A 19,656-nucleotide genomic window follows, 5' to 3' on the forward strand; every position below is an offset into this window, starting at 1 on the left:
TGTAAAAAAAAAAAAAAAATATGGCTGGTACGGAAAGTCTTTTGCATGGCTCTAAATGTGATTTTTTTTTTTTTTTTTTTACATAGAATATATTCCGAATAGTTGTTTCTAATACTTTAATAGCTTTGGTTTATGTCAGTAATTATATGAAAGGTTAATCTTTAAATCACCAGCATTTCCTAAATTCCTAATCAACTTCATGCTTGAAAAGGAACCCGTATAAATGCTCAATTTGTTAATATTAGACGGGGTTGAGCAGGTCAAGGAAAAGTATAACCTTGGTGCATAATGATAACTTGAACACAGCAAAAAATATCTCAGATCTGTTTGTCATAATAGCTGTGAATACGAAAGCTGAATATGAGGGAGAATAAGTGTGGATATAATTAGCAGGCGAATCTGCTATAGCTCAAGATCACCCATCTCTCTAGATGAGGGTTTCTTAAGGGATGGGGGGGAAAAAAGAGATATTTTGGGTAGAAAAGCCTGATTTTCTAGAAAGTCTGTGGTGAACTGTGACTAGGATAGTTACGAAGTCCAGCCGAAAAACTTAGTGGAAGAGGCACAGTGCTGGAGTTCAGCGAACAAAATGATGGACGAGGGGGACGTTGTGCTCCCAGGGAACAGGGAGGTGGCAGAGGAAATGCTGGGGTTGCGTGCGTGCGTGTTTGGGAAAGCATGGCCGGCTGCGCCTCTGTCAATGAGAGAGTGTGTGTGTGCCTGTGAGTTTGAAAAGACCGGGAGAGAGAGACAGAGAGAGATGCTGGGTATCTTTCTTAAATCTCTGCCGTTGTCCTTGCCACAGTCTTAACGTGGGAGGTGAAGGCACTGAAAAAAATCTCATTTCTCTCGTGTGCCCAGTGGTCCCCTTGCCTTCTCACCGGTTCTCGTCTTCCCTTTCATCCTGTCCCTTCGCCCTTTCCTTTTCTCTTTCTTGCTCAATGAAGCTATTTAGTGTTGTACCCTCCTTGCCAGAAGCTGTTTCATCCCTGCTTGCTCAGTTTTTAAAACTGCTTTCTCCACCCACCTTCAGTCTTGGTTTTTCATCTGTGCTAGTCCTTTAGATTTCCCGTCTTTGAAAAAGAAAAGGCAAAGGGAGCCAGCAACAACCTGATTTAGTTGTGGTTACTCCAGTCTTTTCTCTCATCTTTTCTCTTCTTCATTTCTTTTATTATTATTACTGTTATTATTATTATAGCACTAGAAATAAGCTTCCTAATTAAATACTCCTTCTTGTTCGCCATTCTGAATACCATTGGAGACGCTGGGGGGAAGAGGAGGGGTATTCAGAGTGTTCTTTTGCTACTAATGCAGAACGAGACACCTACAAGAAGCAAATTTAGTCCATCTCAAAAGCAAATGAAGGGCTTTTTATCAGAACCAAAGAAAAATGATCAAATAGGCTCATTTCAAGTGCCCCTCAATGCCTCAGCCATAAAAACATACAGGATATATTCAAGCATACCAAAATACCCTCAGGTATCTTTAATGGTCTTTCTCTGGCACCCGTACGCAAGGCAGTTACGAAGCAGGCATGGGACTGCACCTTCAGCCTGGTACAGAGCACCTAGCTATCGCTGGGCACGTGGAAGAGATCACCCCCTTGGTCTAACCCCCTGCAGTACTCAAACAGCGTGGTAAAGGAGGGAATTTGCAGCTTTAACACAGAATTTCTTTGTATTTTATATATTCAGGCCAGAAACAGAATGTGGTACATGAGCATTGATTCTGTGGTTTCATATCACTTTTTTTTTTTTTTTAAAGTAGTACAGAAAGGAAGGAAAAAAGACAGAAAGGAAAAGAAATCATCCCTTATATACATTCAAAGCATACACAGCAACAGTTCCTTCATCACTGGGTGCACTGTGAGTGTGTATTGATGTTAGCAGCAAGAGATTGCATATTAGAGATCTATAACACTGGTAGTGTTAACCATCCTCAAAAAAGGTAGTTCTTTTGCTTGTCTTTCACCCTGTCTCGTATCTTGAAAGACACATAAATAGAAAGAAAATAATGTTAGTTACCTAATTATAAAAGGGAGATTAGTCCTATTAAGTGGAACATTAAAAGGGGAACATTTAAAATAGTTTCATTCCTTCAATATTCCCCAAGCATGTCCTGAACAACAAACTGTCACAACTAACCCCAAAAGCATCTTTTTTTTACGTTTTTTTTTTTTCTTCCTTTTTGTTTGGAGCCATTTCGTAAGCCAGAATAAGGGCATCAAAAGAGAGGGAATGACATATCTCTGGACAGTTGGTGACCAGGAAATTTGGAAGAAAGAGTTAGGGAAAATTTGTCCCTGCAGTTGCTATAAATGCAGAACAAATATAATAACTCTCAGATATGCCAATGCAAGCAGCCTGGAGCAGGATGAATAACTGGGTTGGCAATAGCTGGATTGAAATGAAGTACTTGCTCCTTTATTTCTTTACAATCCATATATTTTTCATGTAAACTTTCAGACTAGCTGTGGGTACCCTGTGGAATCCCTTCATGCCATGTAATAGCAGTGACACCCCTCTTTCCACCAGTAGATATTCAGAGGGTATCCAGATCTCTAGATATCCTCTGGACATCATTAGGAGGTTGTGTCCAGAAGATATTACCCTTCTGCATGAAGATTTTGAAATATATCGTTTTCTGAAGTTTAATAAGTGCTGTGCTCTATATGGAGGATCCATCCATCATCCTGCTAAGGGTGGCAAGTCATTGGTGGTCATTACCTCTCTTCAGGAGAAATGGCAACAGGCAATACCGAAATCAGCTCTCACTTAGGAAATCACTGCACCTTTAAAGAAAAACGTTCTGTTCAGTTTACTTGAGCTGTCAATGCAAGATGCATGAAGCACAGAGGTGAATAAATTCCAAAGGCAGAATTGCTCATGTCTTTGCAGACGTAGCTTGAGGTTGCTAACACCAATAAACAGCAGGAATAATTCCAGATGGGTGCAATCACTAGTGTGTTTAAAATACAACCCACAAATATGCTAAAAATACATAGAAATACAACCACGGGATGCTTGTTTGTCGGTAGCAGTCTTGCATCAGATTTACAGGGGCAAAACCATGACTGAACTAATACGTTTCCTTATAGCAACAGGGGGTCACTATAGAAATAAAGCTAATTCATATACTTTTTTTACCATATGCAGACAATATTTTAACAATCTTGGTTGGTTTTGGAAGCTTCCTGGCAACTAGCTGTCGTCAGTCCTTCTGGCTGCAGTGCTGCACGTTGATTTGAGGAAGGTATAGCATGGTCCAAAGTTAGAGAGCCAATTTTTCCCAGGTAAATTCCCTATTGATTTCAGAGAAGGGTTTAACGGGGAAAATGCATATAAATTGGCCCTCAGTTAGCATGGCATAAAGTATTTTCTCTTAAAATAAGAGCAGGCACCCAAAGAGACAAGGGGTCCTTACCTACTCTCTGCCCTCGCTGTTAGGTTCATACCTGGACACTCAACCCCTCAGGTCACTTGGGAGTTTTGGGATGGATCAGGCCCTTGTGGCTTTGAGGCATAAAACCAGAAATGTGCATTTGTTTCAAGAGAGAAAAGCTTAGTTTTAACAGTGCTAGCTTGTTTCAAAGCTGTGGGTGAATCTTCAGTGGCTTTAATGAAAAGGCAGTTGATTTTCATTAAATTTCTTATGAAAAAAGTCCTCTCCCAATACATAGTCTCATTGCTTTCACAGATGACATTATAGGCTCACTAAATAAAAATTTTGGTTAAGAGGCTATCGTCATATTTAATATTAAACAGGTTGAAATGTACCAAATAGAGGAAAAGAAGTTCTGACTCCTTAAAAATAGCGTCAGTCAGAAAAAAATATAAAATTCACTCTTTATGTTTAAAATTAATGGCTAAAACCTGCTTTGCAGGAAGAGAAAAAAAATGGTTTATTCTGTGCCTGTTCTCTGCTTTATAAGTCTGCTGTAGCCTTTTAAGGGTAGGTGGCACTTTGATGCTATAAAAAAGAAAAACCCTGTGTTAAATTAAAATATATGTTAGATTTCTGATTTTTTCCTCTATTGATGGTAACCTAAGGGTAGAGAAATATGTACAAAGCATAGAAATGTTACCCAATTCATTATCCATAACATTTTATTAGCATGTAATGCTGTATGAAGAAAATTTCAAGATGCTCTGCCTGATGTTATCAATCTACCTCATCCTCATTAGTATGAGAGGAGTTGTTGAAAAGATCATTCAGTAAGTTGTTCACATACTGGAATGAAAAATCCAAAATGCAAGGAAAGGAAGCCTTTATTTAAGGGCAGTCAAATAAAACAGCTGTGTGATTCTACATTATTAAATCACTGCTTATATCCATCAATTCCAGTTATCAGTCATTAGTAAGGAGGGTTCGTATACTCGCAGCCTCTGCAGAGATTTTAGAGGTGGTTTGTTAGTGAAGGCTGGTGGGGAAAGCGAGGGGCACGAGATAGGCTTTGCTCGCAGTTTACTACAGGACCCAGAAGTATGCTGTAGTAACTCTCTGACTTACTCTGACGGTGTTACAGCCAAGGTTTTACTCTTGAAACACACACCGGGTTCACCACTGAGAACCGAGCAGCTTTTGCTCTTCTCCATTCACCGTGGCACCACGGTGCCCAAAGCAAGGGTTTCTTTGCTCTTAGCATATCTCAAAACAAGCATAAAAGTGGGAAACGCTAGTAAAAGCCCTTAAATTTAGATTTTTTTTGTCTTTTCTGTTTCAGAGAAAACGATGACAAGCACTTTTTTTGGCAGTGTTTCAGTTGGTTGGGTTCTCTTGCTTGTTGTTTTTTCTTTTTAGTGAGACTTTGCAATATGATCAGTTTTGATACAAAATACTTTTAGGGGTTATGATGCAGTTTATATGGATCTTACAGCAACTAACAAGTGAGCTGTACTTAAAAATCCTCAGAAATCCTGTCCCAGGGACACGGTCAAAACTTTAGCCTTTCTGAGGTGCACTGGCTCCTTGTTGTACTGACATCCAGTTACAGGTAGCACATTAACAAAAATATAATTCCAGTGTCATGCTTCATATCTTCAGTAACATGATGTAAGTGAATGTGTACTAATTACAATGTGAAGCCATCTGGTTAATTTTAAGCTTGCTATTTTACGTGGCTTCTTTGCTCCTAGACTTTCATTTCAACACTCAGCATGGAGAGAAAAAGAGGTTAAACTGTTGCATTTTGTATACAGGGAACAATTCATGTAATATACACCAGTCTGTAAAAACTGTAAATGCTATTTTTTTTTATTTTAAACAGTTTTCTTAGTTTACAAAAGATCAATAATTGGTACCTTTTTACACTCTCAGATTCCTGAATATTGACAGATCTTCAAAGGGAGTATTAGCATATGAAATCTTAAGATTGACTGTCCTGAAGATTTTTAAGACACGATAAAGCTAAAATATCAAGTCTTTTAGACAGCCCCTCTTAACAATTTCGGCAGAGGAGCGCGTCAGAAATCACCAGCAAAGCACAGCAACCCACCCCGTGCCACTGTCTGCCTGCACGCTGTTATTTGGTTGCACACTGTTTAAATCCCCAAGGAAAATCACACCTCGCATTCCCTCGCTGGCTGCTGGTGACAGGAACAAGATCCGTACTCATTAATGATCACCAGGGCTCCCTCAATGTGGTTGGGTTTGTAATCAACGTAATACTCCTGGGCTGACATGGCAGCCATTTGATGCATGGTCTGTTTTTGCTTCTGCTTCCTGCGCTGTGTTACAAAGCACTGTCTTAGTTGCCTTAAGCTGGCTGGAAAGCACTTCCAGGAGACGTACAACACTAAAACCACGATGAGGAAGGAAAAAATCAGTGCCATGGTCCCCGTCACCACCTTGTGAATCTGAACGGCGTTCTCCGAGTTCTCGCCGGGCATGGTCACGGTTATGGCGTATGTCGTTCGGTCCCCTTCGCTGTCCTGCACGTTGTAGGTGGCGGTGGCAGAGCCATAGCTGAACGTTTGGTCGCTGTTGTTGGTTACCGGGGAGAGGGTGTTAACGCTCGTTGGGTCTGCCGCGTCTTCGCACAAGTGAAAAGCGTACACCGCATCCAAAACATCCTCGCCCTGCGCGTACTCAGGGGTGGCACAGAGCAGATTGCTGTCGTAGCGACCCTTGAAGTTGCTCAGCCAGGAGGCCAGGGCGCAAACGTTACGGCTGCAATCCCAGGCGTTGGCAGAAAGGCTGATGCTAGTGAGGGACTTCCAGGAGTCGAGGACCCGGGAGTCGATGTAGGTCAGCCGGTTGGAGTCCAGCTGCAGGGATTTGAGGTGAGGTACACTTTCGAAAACGTGAGGTTCAATGTATTCGATTTCGTTGCCGGAGAGATCCATTTTTTCAAGTTGCCATATCCAGTCCAAAGTGTTCACTACGATGGTAACTTTATTCCTTCGCAGGCAGAGAGAGTGCAGGGAGATGAGCCTGGGAAAATGGGCTAAATTCACCTTCACCAAGTCATTGTGCTCGAGGTGCAGCTCAGTGAGCTTGAACAAGCCTGCAAAAGAGTTTCGAGCCAGGCTCTTTAACTGATTGTATCCTATGTCTAGAAACTTCAGGCTGCGACAGTCCTGAAAAATTCTCACTGGCACGAACTTGATGGCGTTCGACCGCATGTGCAAAGTTGTTAGTTTTCTCAGCCCGTGAAACAGGTCAGGCTCCAAAGACTGTAGGTTGTTGTATGATAAATCCACACTGCGCAAGTTTGGCATGGGTCGGAAAGTGGTGTTGGGCAGTTGGGTTATTTTGTTGGAACTCAGGGTGAGCTCTTTAACTCGCCGCAATTTTTGAAAGGCATTCCCCTCCACTGAGCAAATGTGATTGTGATCCAGATAGAGCCACGTGAGCTGCATTAACCCTGTGAACTGTCCATCATGCAGCTCTGAAAGGCTGTTGTACCGCAGAGACAAACCCATCATGCCCGACAGGTTGCGAGGCATCTCTGTAAGATTCAGTGATTCACAGTACAAAAGCCTGCCCTCACACCGACATAGCTGTGGACACCCACTATTCACGGCTGGAAGCATTTTAGAAAAGATACCCAGCGTACACAATATCAACCCCGGGGGCTTCCTCAGCAGCCAGTTTAAACAGAGACCAATAAGAAGGAAATCCATTAGCAAGAATATTTCCAAATATGCTTGAGAATGTCCATTGAATCTTTTCAAATTCTACATCATATTTTATTTAAGGGAAAAAAAAAAAACCCAAACAAAAAAACCCAAAACAAAGCCAGAAAACCAAAGCAAAACAGCAAACAGAACAAACACAGAGGCAAATATTTCACTTTACAGCATGCAGGAGCTGTGCAGCATTAAAGTTCACAGACATTCAAAGGTAAAATGATAGTGATTTTGTTCATGTTAAATGCTGCAGCAAAGAAAAAAAAAATCTTTCTTCATGAAAGAATTTAATTAAAAAGTGTCTTACCCACCCTTTTCCAGAGAGTGACAACCTCCATTCAGTTGCTTCCTTTGTGTTTGGACTAATTATATGCAGAGCTAAAAAAGACCCCTCTGTGCTACAAATTCAGTCCCTTTCAATTTTGTGCAAGGCTGGCAAGCTCACAATGTCTCACTTCGCTTCTGCTCAAAGAGCGAAAGGCTTGTCCAGCTAGCTTTTTAGCTGACTCCTAGGACCTGCAAGTTTCAGAACTATGTACATGAGCTTGATCTTCTCCTTCTCCCTCTGTCCTTTTCTCTGCAGTTAACACTGTGGCGTGAAAAAAACTCCAAACTCTTTACTAACGACTCCACAGGATTTGTCAATCTGTTTAATGTCCATCATTTGCAACGACCATTGACCGGCACAACCTTTACTCCATAGAGAGATTACCATTCATTCACTGACCGGCTAAGGGTAGCTTTATTTCCCATTCTTTGTTCGCTTTGCTTGTTAGGTGATGCTTAGAGCAGAGAGAGACAGCAAGAATCCCTTCCCTTCAGCTGAGCAGTATGTTGCTAGAGCATGCAGAGGCACCTAGTGTTCACTGAGTGTCGTAAGCTGCTCATGATTGTACGCCTGCACTGTGCATCTCAGACATGGGCAGATTGAAAAGGGGTGGGCATAAAACCAACATCGGAGCGAACCAGGAAAGTAATATATGCTCTTTGATGAAATGGAAAATACTTTAAGCCTATCTCGCCATTTCTCAAACACGCACGCACGCACAGCCGCACAAATCATCAACGGCGAGGCAGTGCTAAGTAGGAAGCTTGAGAATTAGGAGTCTTCTTTTTTTTTTTTTTTTAGCTTTTGTTTAAAGTCTGAATTTATAAGCTATTAGCCGGGAGAGGGAGATACTTGATTTCTTGGTTTGGGAAGGAATATGTAAACCAGTAGCTTTGGATTGCTTTTTCTCTCTAATTCTGATGATGAGATTTGCCTTTTGGAGTCTTGGGGTGGAGGAGTCGGGGCTGGGGGGGGGAATGTGGTTTTATTCTGACATTGTCTAAGTAGAGCATGATTTGAAATTCTGTGCATTCTTTCTCATAGAAATGCAGCCAGAGCTCTGCAAATAGGAATGTCTGGTTTCATATAAGCTTTAATTACATTTGGTCTTTTTCCATCCTGCATATTTCGTGTGTGTTCAGCACATGCCTTTCCTAAAGGCTTTTTTTTTTTTTTTTTTTTTTTGCAGTGTACGCTACGGCACACAAAACTATAATTCTTGCAGCATAAAGATTACTGTGCTTTTGGAATAAGAACAATGTATAGGTTACTCTGACCATGTCAGTAGCATGCAAAGAAGGGATTTAAAACCTGATTAGTTAACAAGTTCTGCAGATTGTGCTGGTTTTTGTTCCGTGTACCAAAAAAAAATCCTTGCCTGATAATTTGCAGTCCTCATTATCTATGGGAAATGCATCGACAATGAGCGCTCTCTGTAATTTTTACTGACTGACAAATATACGATACTTCTGTCAGGAAAACGCTGGCCATCTTTTCCTATTATGAAATAGAGTCTAAAGCCTGGGTGCTGGCAAATGCGATCAGAGCTGACAGCTCACGATTCTGCATGAATTCTCTATGAAGAAGTTTCACATGGAAATACAAGTATTGCAGAAGATCGTGCTAATTTTAAGTCAACATCGGTTGTGAAATGCTGGAGGCAGGGCAAAACTGTTACATTTGCTTTCTTTTTCACAACCGTATTAATTTAAAAGAAAAAATCTGTCTGAAGTATCTGTTGCAGAGCTACGAAGTCCTAGAGCTGTTTGTTGTCTTTGAGTGTGGCTGGCTGCTGTGAGTGTGTCCTGGTCGAGATCAAGGAATGCAGTAATATGATGCAGTAAAAGTTGTTTTACAGAAGTCCTAGAAAACTTAAGCTCTCGTGCATAAAAATGTGTGAAGGAGATTCATTACAAACGTATTTGCCAAAAAAAAGTCTTAAATAAATTACAAATATAAACCACTTTGACCGCGGTTTCAGAACCTGGGAATCAATGTGCTTTTATGCTCCCAATTCAGTTTATTCATATTTTTCTGCTATTCACAGCCTTTGCATTTCAGTGGTCTCAAAGCAAAAATGTGATGCTTTAATAGTATATGAACCTCTTATATGTTTTAGCATTTGGGCAGGAAAGCTGAATGTGTTCTTCCTCTCCCCAGATCATGCTGTTTTATTCAAAGCAAGCTGTTTATGCAAGCGTCCACTGGTTGCAGTACACCTTAATTCTGTTTCTCAGTACACAAAAGCAGGAGGGAAAGCAATGACAGAACCAAGCAGGAGAAGAGACAAAAAAGCCCTTGTCCAAGAACATATTCCGGATTACATTTCTGAATATTTTGATGCAATTAGCAGGAAAAAAAAATTGAAAAAGAGGACTTGAATTTTACAGATACTGAAAAAAGGTTCGAAGCGATAAGGTTGTATCTCTTAAAAGACGGCCACCCTATGAATCTTCATGGGTTAGGTCTTATTGCCCTCTCCCATGTAACAATCTGGGGAGAGATCTGCAACAGTAGCCCTAAAAATTTCAACTATGTCTTCAAGGAAAGCTGACATTTTCTGCAAATCAGATGATGATAATGATCACTTAGTTACCATCTAAATGCTATGTATAAAGTGAAGAATTCCCCTAGTAGAGCTGAAACTCCTTGATACATCCCTGTGAAGAGCTGAATACTTTTTTTCACTGCTTCTTCTTGCTACCACCTGGGATACAGCCTGGATCCTACCCAATCTGCCTATTCCCACACTGGCATATAATCTATTATCATTTGCTTACCAGAGGTATAAATTAGAGCAGACAGTACCAAACCTATATAGCATCAGCTGGAAGACTGACAACTAGAATTAGGGACGCAGAATTAATGGCCCTAAGCACACTATCTCACAGCTCTGTCAGAGGTTTATTGCATGAGAGACTCTGCTCTTATTTGTCCAAAATTTGTCCGTAAAAAAGAATCCAGGTAGTCTTCAAATGAGAGACCTCAACGTATGTTTGGGGCTGTGGTGTTGAGGCAGAGCAGTGACCAAATTCAAGAACTGCGGCAAATGGATCTGAAAAGACAAACTGGGGTGAATATATGTCTTAGCCCTGACATATCTTTTGTAAATTTGGTTTCCTTCTATATTTTTGAAATGTAATATTTTTTTTGCAATAAAACTAGGAATCCACTTTGAACATGGTTGTAATGCAAAGGGCTTAATTTCCACTATCTGAGCTGTTATCACAGCCAAACTGTTAAGTTTACACGTTTTCTGAAGTTTCAAAGCCTCTGGCAAACTTCTATAAATTAGCGGATTTAAATTAGCTTTATTAAATGTGCTATTATAAAACATTTTAAGAAGTGCAAACTAAGTTTTTACGTGTTTAAGGGAGATTGATTAAATCAATATAAAGTAGGTTACAGAATAACAACGTGAGTAAAGTTTTAGAAAGTTTACCTGGGAAGCTATTTCTTGGAGTCATGACAAGTGTAATTCACTGGCAACACCCTGCAGTGATTGTCAGAATTATTCAGGTTGAAAAAGGAAAACATTTTTCGATGTGTTTAGTCTACACATTTTTAATACTGTGTTCAGATTAATATCACGTATCATTTAAATAGCATCAGAATCATTTCCTACTTACTAATTCCTTGTATTGTGTGGCATTACAGTTTGTATCTAGATATTTAACCTGCCTGAGTTTGCAATCTAGGGGTTAGGACAGAGCGAATAAGATCAGAATCTGGCCACTAATGTCCAACTGTGCATATATACAAGTTTTAATATATTAACCAACAAAATACGAAAAGACAAAAAGGTGTATTAAATACGGACTGTATTTCTTCCTTCTGGTATGTTCTGAGTGGTTTCTATCAGTATAATAAAAAGTGGGACTTTTAGTGGTGATTTTAATTTCCTTTCATGAATGGACAGACTCAAACCTTGATCTTACATGGTAGTCTTTAATTTTCAAGTGCACTGAACCATGGCATTTTTTATAAAGGAAACATTTAAAAACTGAAAAGGGAGGAAAAAGACGTGACTTCAAGTAAAGTAAATTAAATCTGTTATTTCTCTAGTATTTATATCTCGGTCATCCCTGGCATTTGGCCGGCTGTCCATTCTATAAAGAATTCAGGGTTTCAGCTGAAGAAGTCCATCACCTATACAGCATGTCTTTTTTAGTAAATATAAAAATGCACTATATTACCCAAGGTTTTGACCAAAATACTTCTGGCGATTCAAGATGTCAAAGTAATAATCATAACTGCCATTAAATTATTGCAGTGCAGAGCAGACACGTCGGATTTGTTACTACCTTTAAATAATAGATATTCTTATGTAAATCATCTTATTGTTTTTGACAATGTGATAAAGACTTTTCTCTCTCATTACAGTCACTCCATTCTCATCATCAGCCACATTCAATAGTCATGTACAGCTCTATAAAGACCTATGTGCAGAATTGTCAATGCAGTGCAGAAATGTCAATTTTTAGGATAATATATCAGTGGTAAGATGAAGTGTCTCTCTCCTCCATTCATTACTGGTAGACTACTTGAATAAGCTAAAGAGTTACTGACCCTCTTAAGTAGCTGTGAAATTGCCTATGGATTTCTGGATGTGCTGTCAAACCTCTAGACTGTTATTGGTTGTGAATGTCCAGGTATAATGGAAAAATGACAACAAGTAAAAAATATCCTTTTGTGATTAATCAACGCATTGCTGAAGATCATGTAGCATCCTGGTTAAGCAACAACTGGTGTGTTACAGTCAAGTTACCGGGTTGCCGGAACTCCTGGTTTATAGGGAAAGTGGAAATTTAAACCTTGGTTTTCAATTAACTCTTGCTAATTTATATCTCTAAAAAATGTCTTGGGAAGTCTTGGAGGAAGCACGTGTAGAGTGCAATGCTTAGCAACTCTAAACGTTTTAGTTAGTCATATTTAATTGGAAATCAATTAGTTCTACCTTCAGAAATGCTAAGCTAGACACTCCAGAAAGGTTTGTCTCAAGACCTTCCCAAGCATTTCTGGAGGTACCAGCAAATGAACTGTAATTGATTTCCAATTAGCTTAAGAGCAAAGAGGGCCACAGCTTATCATTACAGTTGAATACATCTACTTTGACCTCTTCTACTGTTGATAGTTCATCTATAAGGATTATTTTTGAATAAACTATAATGCAAAATGGTCTTTCGTTTGTGTTTTAAGACTCCTTTTTACTGAAAGGATTCTGTTGTTACATGGATGTAGCTGATCCAAGATGGCGATTCATGCCATTGCATCTCGTGTTGGTTGGTTGGTTGGTTGGTTGATCTTGATGTATTTACTCAGATTCATTAAGCCTGTGAGAGGCTGGATGATGGTGCGACCATGCAATCACCACAAAGTGACAGAATAGCAGGGTTGGTTAGGACTGTGAAAAATCTCCCCTGTAGCCAAATCGGTTATGGCCCTAAACCCCTCACGTGTCCATGACTTACTGGCATTTTGTGTCCTTCTCCAGAATAACTTACGTTGCTCAGAAAGCCGGCAAGGCCCACTTGGGGATGCAGGCGTAACCACGCCAACAAATTCCTGCTGTAGAGAAGTCATTTGTGTTATGTTGAGATAGCCTTCTTGATGCAAAACTCTTCATTCTTTTTATCAACGACACAACTTAGTGGCAGTAAACACTTTTCAGACTTTCAAGGTGCAGGAAGTGGAGAGAATTGAGAGGAATTTGTGAAATCAGTTATTAAAAGCTAGGATGAACAAGTTAAAAGCTGTTCCTGGCAGACTCCTGGAAAGTCTTTTTACAAATGGATGAACTGCTCTTGGAAAATTTTCCCAGAGCAGAAGAACTGTTCTTCTCAGTATTAGACAATCAGTTGTTCTTAATCTGTTTCTTTTGCTCCTTTCCAAATGTATTTTAAAGCACAATCAGAAAAGATAACAAACCTTATGCTGGCCTTTGTAGACACATTATTGCAAGAAATATAGGTTGGTGGTAAAGTCAGTGCTAAACTAGTATTTTGAAATCGAATAAAGACTTTTATTGAATTCTCTTCCATCACAGAGGGTACCATTTGAATTGACTGCGAAGGGAGCTTTACAGGGAAGCTCTGCTTTTGGATAATGTTTCCTGGAAATAAGATAATTTGAAATGTTCTGAGATCTGACTCCTGGATTTACTGAAGACCTGAACAATATGAGCTAGATTATGTAGTCATGGAAATAGATGTTGGACTGTAGCAGAGCGCCTATAGCAAACAGGCAATCGGAGCTTTGGCAGACTGTATTATTCTCAGTTATGTGTGCTTCTTGGTATATTTAGGCAGATGGAGAAGGCAGGATTTTTATGTTTTCATCCTTCTGCTCTGATGATATCTATAATCTGAAGGGAAAATGCAGGATAAAATTTGTTGAAATCCTGGTTGTTTGTCTCTTGCATCTTATTGGGAGATAAGAGGGAATCTGAGTCATTAGCTTATCCATAGAAGTAATAATGCAGAAACCAGGTTGAAGCCTCACATTTCAGATAGAAGTCATTGTGATTTTTGCAAACTTAAAGAAGACGGTTTGTTGACTACCTGAAATATTTATGGCTTCATTACGTATTATTTGCAACTGATGTAATGTCTAAGAGCAAGAATCACGGGTCAGGAGTCTCAGAAGGACATATTTAAAGGCATAGCAAAAGATAGTCATGCCTTCTAAAAAAAGAGGATAACCTGACCTTTTTTTAAAAAAAAAAACAACTTCAAAATACTAAGGCAATACTGAAGACTTTCATATGGTGGGGGTGGTTTGTGTGTGGTGTATATGTAATCTTAGAAACCCAGCTTTGCTCAACAGCTAATTTAATTTTGTGAGATCCAATGACAGTCTTTGAAATGTGCCTTCCTGACTCTTGTTTGGTTTTATTTCAATGTATTTATGTGCCTGTGCTAAAGACCTTTTATGTCTTATAAGGAAGAAACGTATAATGTAATCAAAACTTTGTGTTGCTCCTTTACTCTCAATAAATGTCTAGAAAGGTATAGTCAATTCTAATAACAGAGCCAAAGATCCTGAATTTACCTGCAAAGCTATAGAAAGCATATGAGAACCACATTCTCAACATACATACAATAATATGAATGTAAATTAACCTCACATTATATATGTTTTTAAAGGTGTAACAGCAGATTTCGGGGGCAAATAGTACCAAAGCTGTAGGGTTTACTTCAGATATGTTTCAGAATCATATTTCCTCTCCTACTGCTGTAATTTTGAACCTTTAATATTCATGTAAATTGAAGAGCTTATTGTTTCTTAAGACTCAATTTATATTTTAAATGAGTGGGAAGATGCGTAATCAACTTGAAAAGACAGGAAAAGATCAGCCTGTTTTTCAAGATATAGGACATTTTACTGTGTGTTTTGAATTCTAGAGACCATTTTTAAAGAACACTTGGCTTACTTCTGCTCTTTTTTTGTAGTGCAAATTAATTATAATTTGACAAGAGTGTGCTTGATTTTCTTCTTCAGCTTTGGTGTAGAGCCAAGCTTTACTAGTTAGAGCCTCTAAATCAAAATCAAAGGTCAGTAGCTGTGAAATGCCTGTGGCTCAAGATATATTGTAGTTCTTTCCCCATTATTCAGAGATTTTTGTCTATGAAAAGGTGTTTATGTATTTAAGTAGGCGCTGTATGTTGCATGCATGGCTGTGGAAGAACAAACATTTTTCGTGATCACGTTGGTAATGTTCCTAACAGCAATCCTAAAGGTGTGGGAAATCATTGCTGTGAAACTCCTGAACTATGCACCTCTCTGGTGCGGTCTATAAACATTGGCTGGGGGATCCTGTCCCACAGCATGTTGCGCCCAGTGACTCCCCTTCTCCCCCCAGCCCTGTGGATGATGGGCAGAGAAGCTGCTCCCAGATCTCCCCCAGCATCATCCTTCAGCTCCCAGAACCTATACTGGCATCGCCATGTACGTTGCTCAACGGGGGCCCATTTGGGGAATCGGCAGGTAGGGGACAAAAGGTGATTAAGCGAGCTACGACAGTGATTGCCAAATACACCAGCAGAGATCAGAAACAGAGGCAGAATGGCAAATGGGCATCATTTCTGTACTTAAAAAACTGGAACTAGCCGTGTCTGAGCAGAGAGGCATTAAAGATACCCAGCTTTAAAAAAAAAAAAAAAAATCCTGGAAGCAGTCCTGATCCTCACTTTGCTTCTTCTAATTGTATATCATTTTTTTGCTTGTTCTATGCCCCTGTTCTTCCTACATCTAGGGTTTTTTTTCTGTTTCCAGCTCTTAATTTCAGGGATTGCCTCTTCCTATGTCCCTGCATAATGCCCAACATGGACTATCTTTTGCTATGTCCTAATGAACATGATAATAATCGACACAGCTTGGGTTAAGAGCCAATAATTTTTGGACAAGAATTAGTGAATTACAATGCTCCAGATATGTAATCGGTACAACTGAGGTTTGGTCACGTCATCTTTCTGCAGCCTATTTTGCTAGCTGAGCTTGGACCATGCACTGACATTAGGTCAGCAGAAGACAATTCTAGCTGTTTTCATGGCCGTGAGGGCCATGAAGGCAATGAGCATTAGAAGACATTGAAAATGTGGTGGGAAGAAGCTTCCCTAGTGCCAGAGGGATGAAGCTGGGAGGTATTTGCTTCTTTACGTTCTGACCAAAGAAAATCATATTGACAGCAGTTATAAAAGCATTTATCACAAAAAAAAACCCCAAAACCTTTGATACATGGTCCTCAGTCTGCCAGACCGTGGAGCCTGTTGGATGCATCTGCAGCACTGCAAAGTAATGCTGACCTTGGGATACTTCCCTGAAACACATTCAGCTCTGAGTCTTTTGAGATATGTTCTCTGACTTTCTGGATTTGCTGGCACCGTTGTATCCATTAAATACTGATTAGATTGAAGAAATCCAAGAGACCAAATAATGCTATCATCTCTTCCCTACTTATCTTAATAATATTGCCAGTAATATTCCAATATATCAATTCTAGGATATTCTATACCTAACCTGATGCATGAAAAATAGGGACAGTATGCTTTTTTGTTTCAGAGGCAGAACAAAACCAGTTTATTTATTGATTGGATTTTGCAATATTGCTTAGAGATGAGGGTAAAAAGTGAATTAGCTACTTTCAAGGACTGTTAGAGAAATACATCATTTTTCATAATGTTTGATGAATTGCTTACAGTACTTGTTTAACTTAAAACTGCAATTAAAGATCGCCCTCTAGTCAAAAGAAAAATGTGATAAAAATGTGACTTGAAACTGGGCAGAAAATTTTCTAAAGCCCTTTGGGATTAATTCCAGTAATTATTCAATCTGACGTTTTCCAGAGAAATAACCCTTTATGTATTAACTCCATTAATCACAATAACATAGTTCACGTGTCAGATACTTCTGTCCGGTCACTTCATACTCTACCTTTAGTAAGAGACTAATAAACAGCTTCACTAAATATGAGAAAAAATTAAACTGCTTTCAAAAAATCCCAGTGCATGTGTATAGTTTTTAACTAGGTTTTGGTCTTGTGAGGTGGGATGTGCCTATGTCTACAAATACACTGAATTTCCAGGCTGTAGCTGTCATCAACATCATGTCTCCTGCTAATTTCGTGTAATTTCATTGACGGCACTTTAAGGACATTCTTGCTTTCTTTTCTCCTCTGAACTGCCCTGGAGAGGTCTGGTTTGTCTGTCTGTCCAGTTTTAAACACTTATTTTATTAATTTGCTTATGTAAATAATTGGTCTTTTGCAAGACCTGTATGTAGGAAATAAAAATTCTACTTTAGATCACCTACAAACGTAAGAGTGAATACTTTTTTTTTCTTGCATATGAACTTATTACACACTATTGGAACTGCACAGTGAATATTGAGTAACTGTCTTTGATGATAAGCGACTCTTAAGAAGATTTTTGTTATGTTTGTCAGTGTTTCATCAACTGAAGATATTCCATAATATTATCTTGTGTTAAAAAGTGGTGGTTTAAAAATGCAGCAGTGATTAGATGCTCGTATTTGAAGACTTTACCATTCTCTCCTTTTCAGATTCTGACATTGTTTTATGCTTTTGAACCTGGAAAGTGGAATTATCTGCGTTCTGATGAGAAGTGATAAATATAAGCTTTTGCTGAATGTGGATAAAAGGCGTAGGCAAACGAGATTGTTTTAACACAGCCTCCTTGTGCACCTCCGACTTCTCAAAAGCTAAGAGTGGAGAATAATTCCTTGCCTTTGGAGATATCCTTTTTTTTTTTTTTTTTTTCCCCCCAGTTACAGAGCAATATACGATGTACCTAGACTGTTACTGTGACGAATGCTTTCAGTTCAGGATTTTTGCATGTCAGTTGTCATTCTTTGCACACTCCAGTAGATGGCAACTCCAGTCTTCTTGACATTTAATCTCCATTCAAACTAGAAATATTTTCTGTGCCTGCCCCCCCCCGCGCCCCCCCCGCATCTTATCTATATAAATGGCTACGAGTTTCACAGAAACGTGATTCAATTTTACTTTTATTGGAATCACCACATAGTATCTGATTTGAACTCGTATGGTACCAAAAAGAAAAAAAAGAGAGGCCTATAAGCACCAATCTTCCTGGATCATAAAGCACACACTGATTCCCCCATAACTTTTAAAAATATTTTAGGAGTTTTCATAAAAAGGATTAGTACCCAAAACTTCTTTTTATGTGAAATAAATGAATGGGTTGGCTGCAAATACAGCGTACTGGCTTTAAGTTTGATGGTTTAACTGTAAAGCATATAGTCCATACCTCCCCATCATCTATGTTAAAGTGTTTATTTTTGCTAAGCACAGTAAATACTTGATCAGACTTTTAAAAAGTCGCAAATGATATTTCTTTGTGAATTGGATAGTGATGTACCTAGATGCGGATTGTCTTGGGTGAGGGCAAGAGTAGGACCAGGGGTTTACTGCATTGTATTAGGCATGAGAATATTCTCAGCTTCTCCCTCTTGCTCCAAGCTCTGCTATATTCAGCCTATCTTCTTTGTGCTTTTATTCCGTTCCATCAATTGTATTACCAAAGCATCAACGCAGAGGAGTCTATTTCTCTGTTTCCCTCTGCTGACTTTCACAACTTAAATACTTGCCTGTAGAACTTGCAGACGTAAAACAAAGCATCTCTCTGTGAATCAATGCCAAACATCAACAACAGGCACAAAAGATTGTGATTGCTCTGCCTGGGATGGAAATTAATGATCATAACAGTCCCACAAAGGATCCTTTCTCTATCTCTCTGTATCAAGACTGTAGTTTAATTTTCAAACGACTTCCACTGTGTCTAGCAAGGTTTTATTTTGTGGTTGATGGTTACAAAGGGGCAGTGAGGGATAGTAAATTTTTTATATTTATTTTTTTTTAAATAAATACAGATCTAACTTCAGAAGAATACATGCTACTTATCAGGTTTGGTTGTTGTTGTTCACCTACTTCATCCATAGAGAGTTTTCAGTAATTGCGTAAGAAACTTTCAAACCGCTGTGGTCTGTAGCACCAGTGATGCTATTTGATACGAGGTCTTATGGTCACAGACAGATACAAGCATTTACTGTTTAAAATAAACTGCAAAAAGTTCTAAAGCAGAGCAATGTTTAAGGCCAGATTTAGATGTTCACACTTTTACTGGTTTAATAAAAAACTTGCTTTTCAACCCAGACCTGATTAGTCTGTGGACGTTTTTACTTCACAGAAACAGTATTAAAATAAATTATGCTCATATAGGACAAGCAGAATATTGGTCCATTTAAGCCTGACTGATTTTTATGTAACAAATTAGTCAGCAAGGTAATTAAATCTCTTTTGGATGCCTGTTTCATCTCTGGAAAGAATCCCAAGAACCTCAGAAAACTGACTTTCGGGTTATATACAGGTCCTGGGTCTATTGCAGCTAAGTGGCTTGTTTCTCATTATCACATTTAGTGCTACAGAAACTACTCCACCAGAGTCTTTATTAAAACTTGCTTAAGGCTAGCATTTTCCCTTGGGTCAATAATGACTTTAGAGGAATGGATGTAGAAGCTAGATTTGTTCTAGCTACTGGAATGAATTATGTCTCATTGGGGCCCCCGGGCTAGTATTTCAAATTCGCCACCAGGCACTTCATCAAAATTTCTATTCCAGTATTGAAAAGACCTTGTGCTCCTATTAGTCAACGCAGAGCA

At 39.1% G+C, this 19,656-nt stretch overlaps 2 protein-coding genes across 3 annotated transcripts in view; one reads left to right on the forward strand and one right to left on the reverse strand.

Annotated features, from left to right (window-relative positions):
- Positions 1-19,656, forward strand: part of CTNNA2 (catenin alpha 2) — a 534,072-nt gene that overhangs the window by 360,962 nt on the left and 153,454 nt on the right. The window lies entirely within an intron of this gene.
- LRRTM1 (leucine rich repeat transmembrane neuronal 1) lies at positions 5,559-7,124 on the reverse strand. The gene has a single exon (XM_075499145.1). The coding sequence runs from the start codon at positions 7,122-7,124 to the stop codon at positions 5,559-5,561; it is 1,566 nt and encodes a 521-aa protein (XP_075355260.1).

Source organism: Mycteria americana, chromosome 4, assembly GCF_035582795.1.
Source record: "Mycteria americana isolate JAX WOST 10 ecotype Jacksonville Zoo and Gardens chromosome 4, USCA_MyAme_1.0, whole genome shotgun sequence".
Lineage (NCBI taxonomy): Eukaryota > Metazoa > Chordata > Aves > Ciconiiformes > Ciconiidae > Mycteria > Mycteria americana.

What these genes read in the sequence shown, in the direction of transcription:
- LRRTM1 (XM_075499145.1), bottom strand. Translation starts at nt 7,124, where the DNA reads ATGGATTTCCTTCTTATTGGTCTCTGTTTAAACTGGCTGCTGAGGAAG.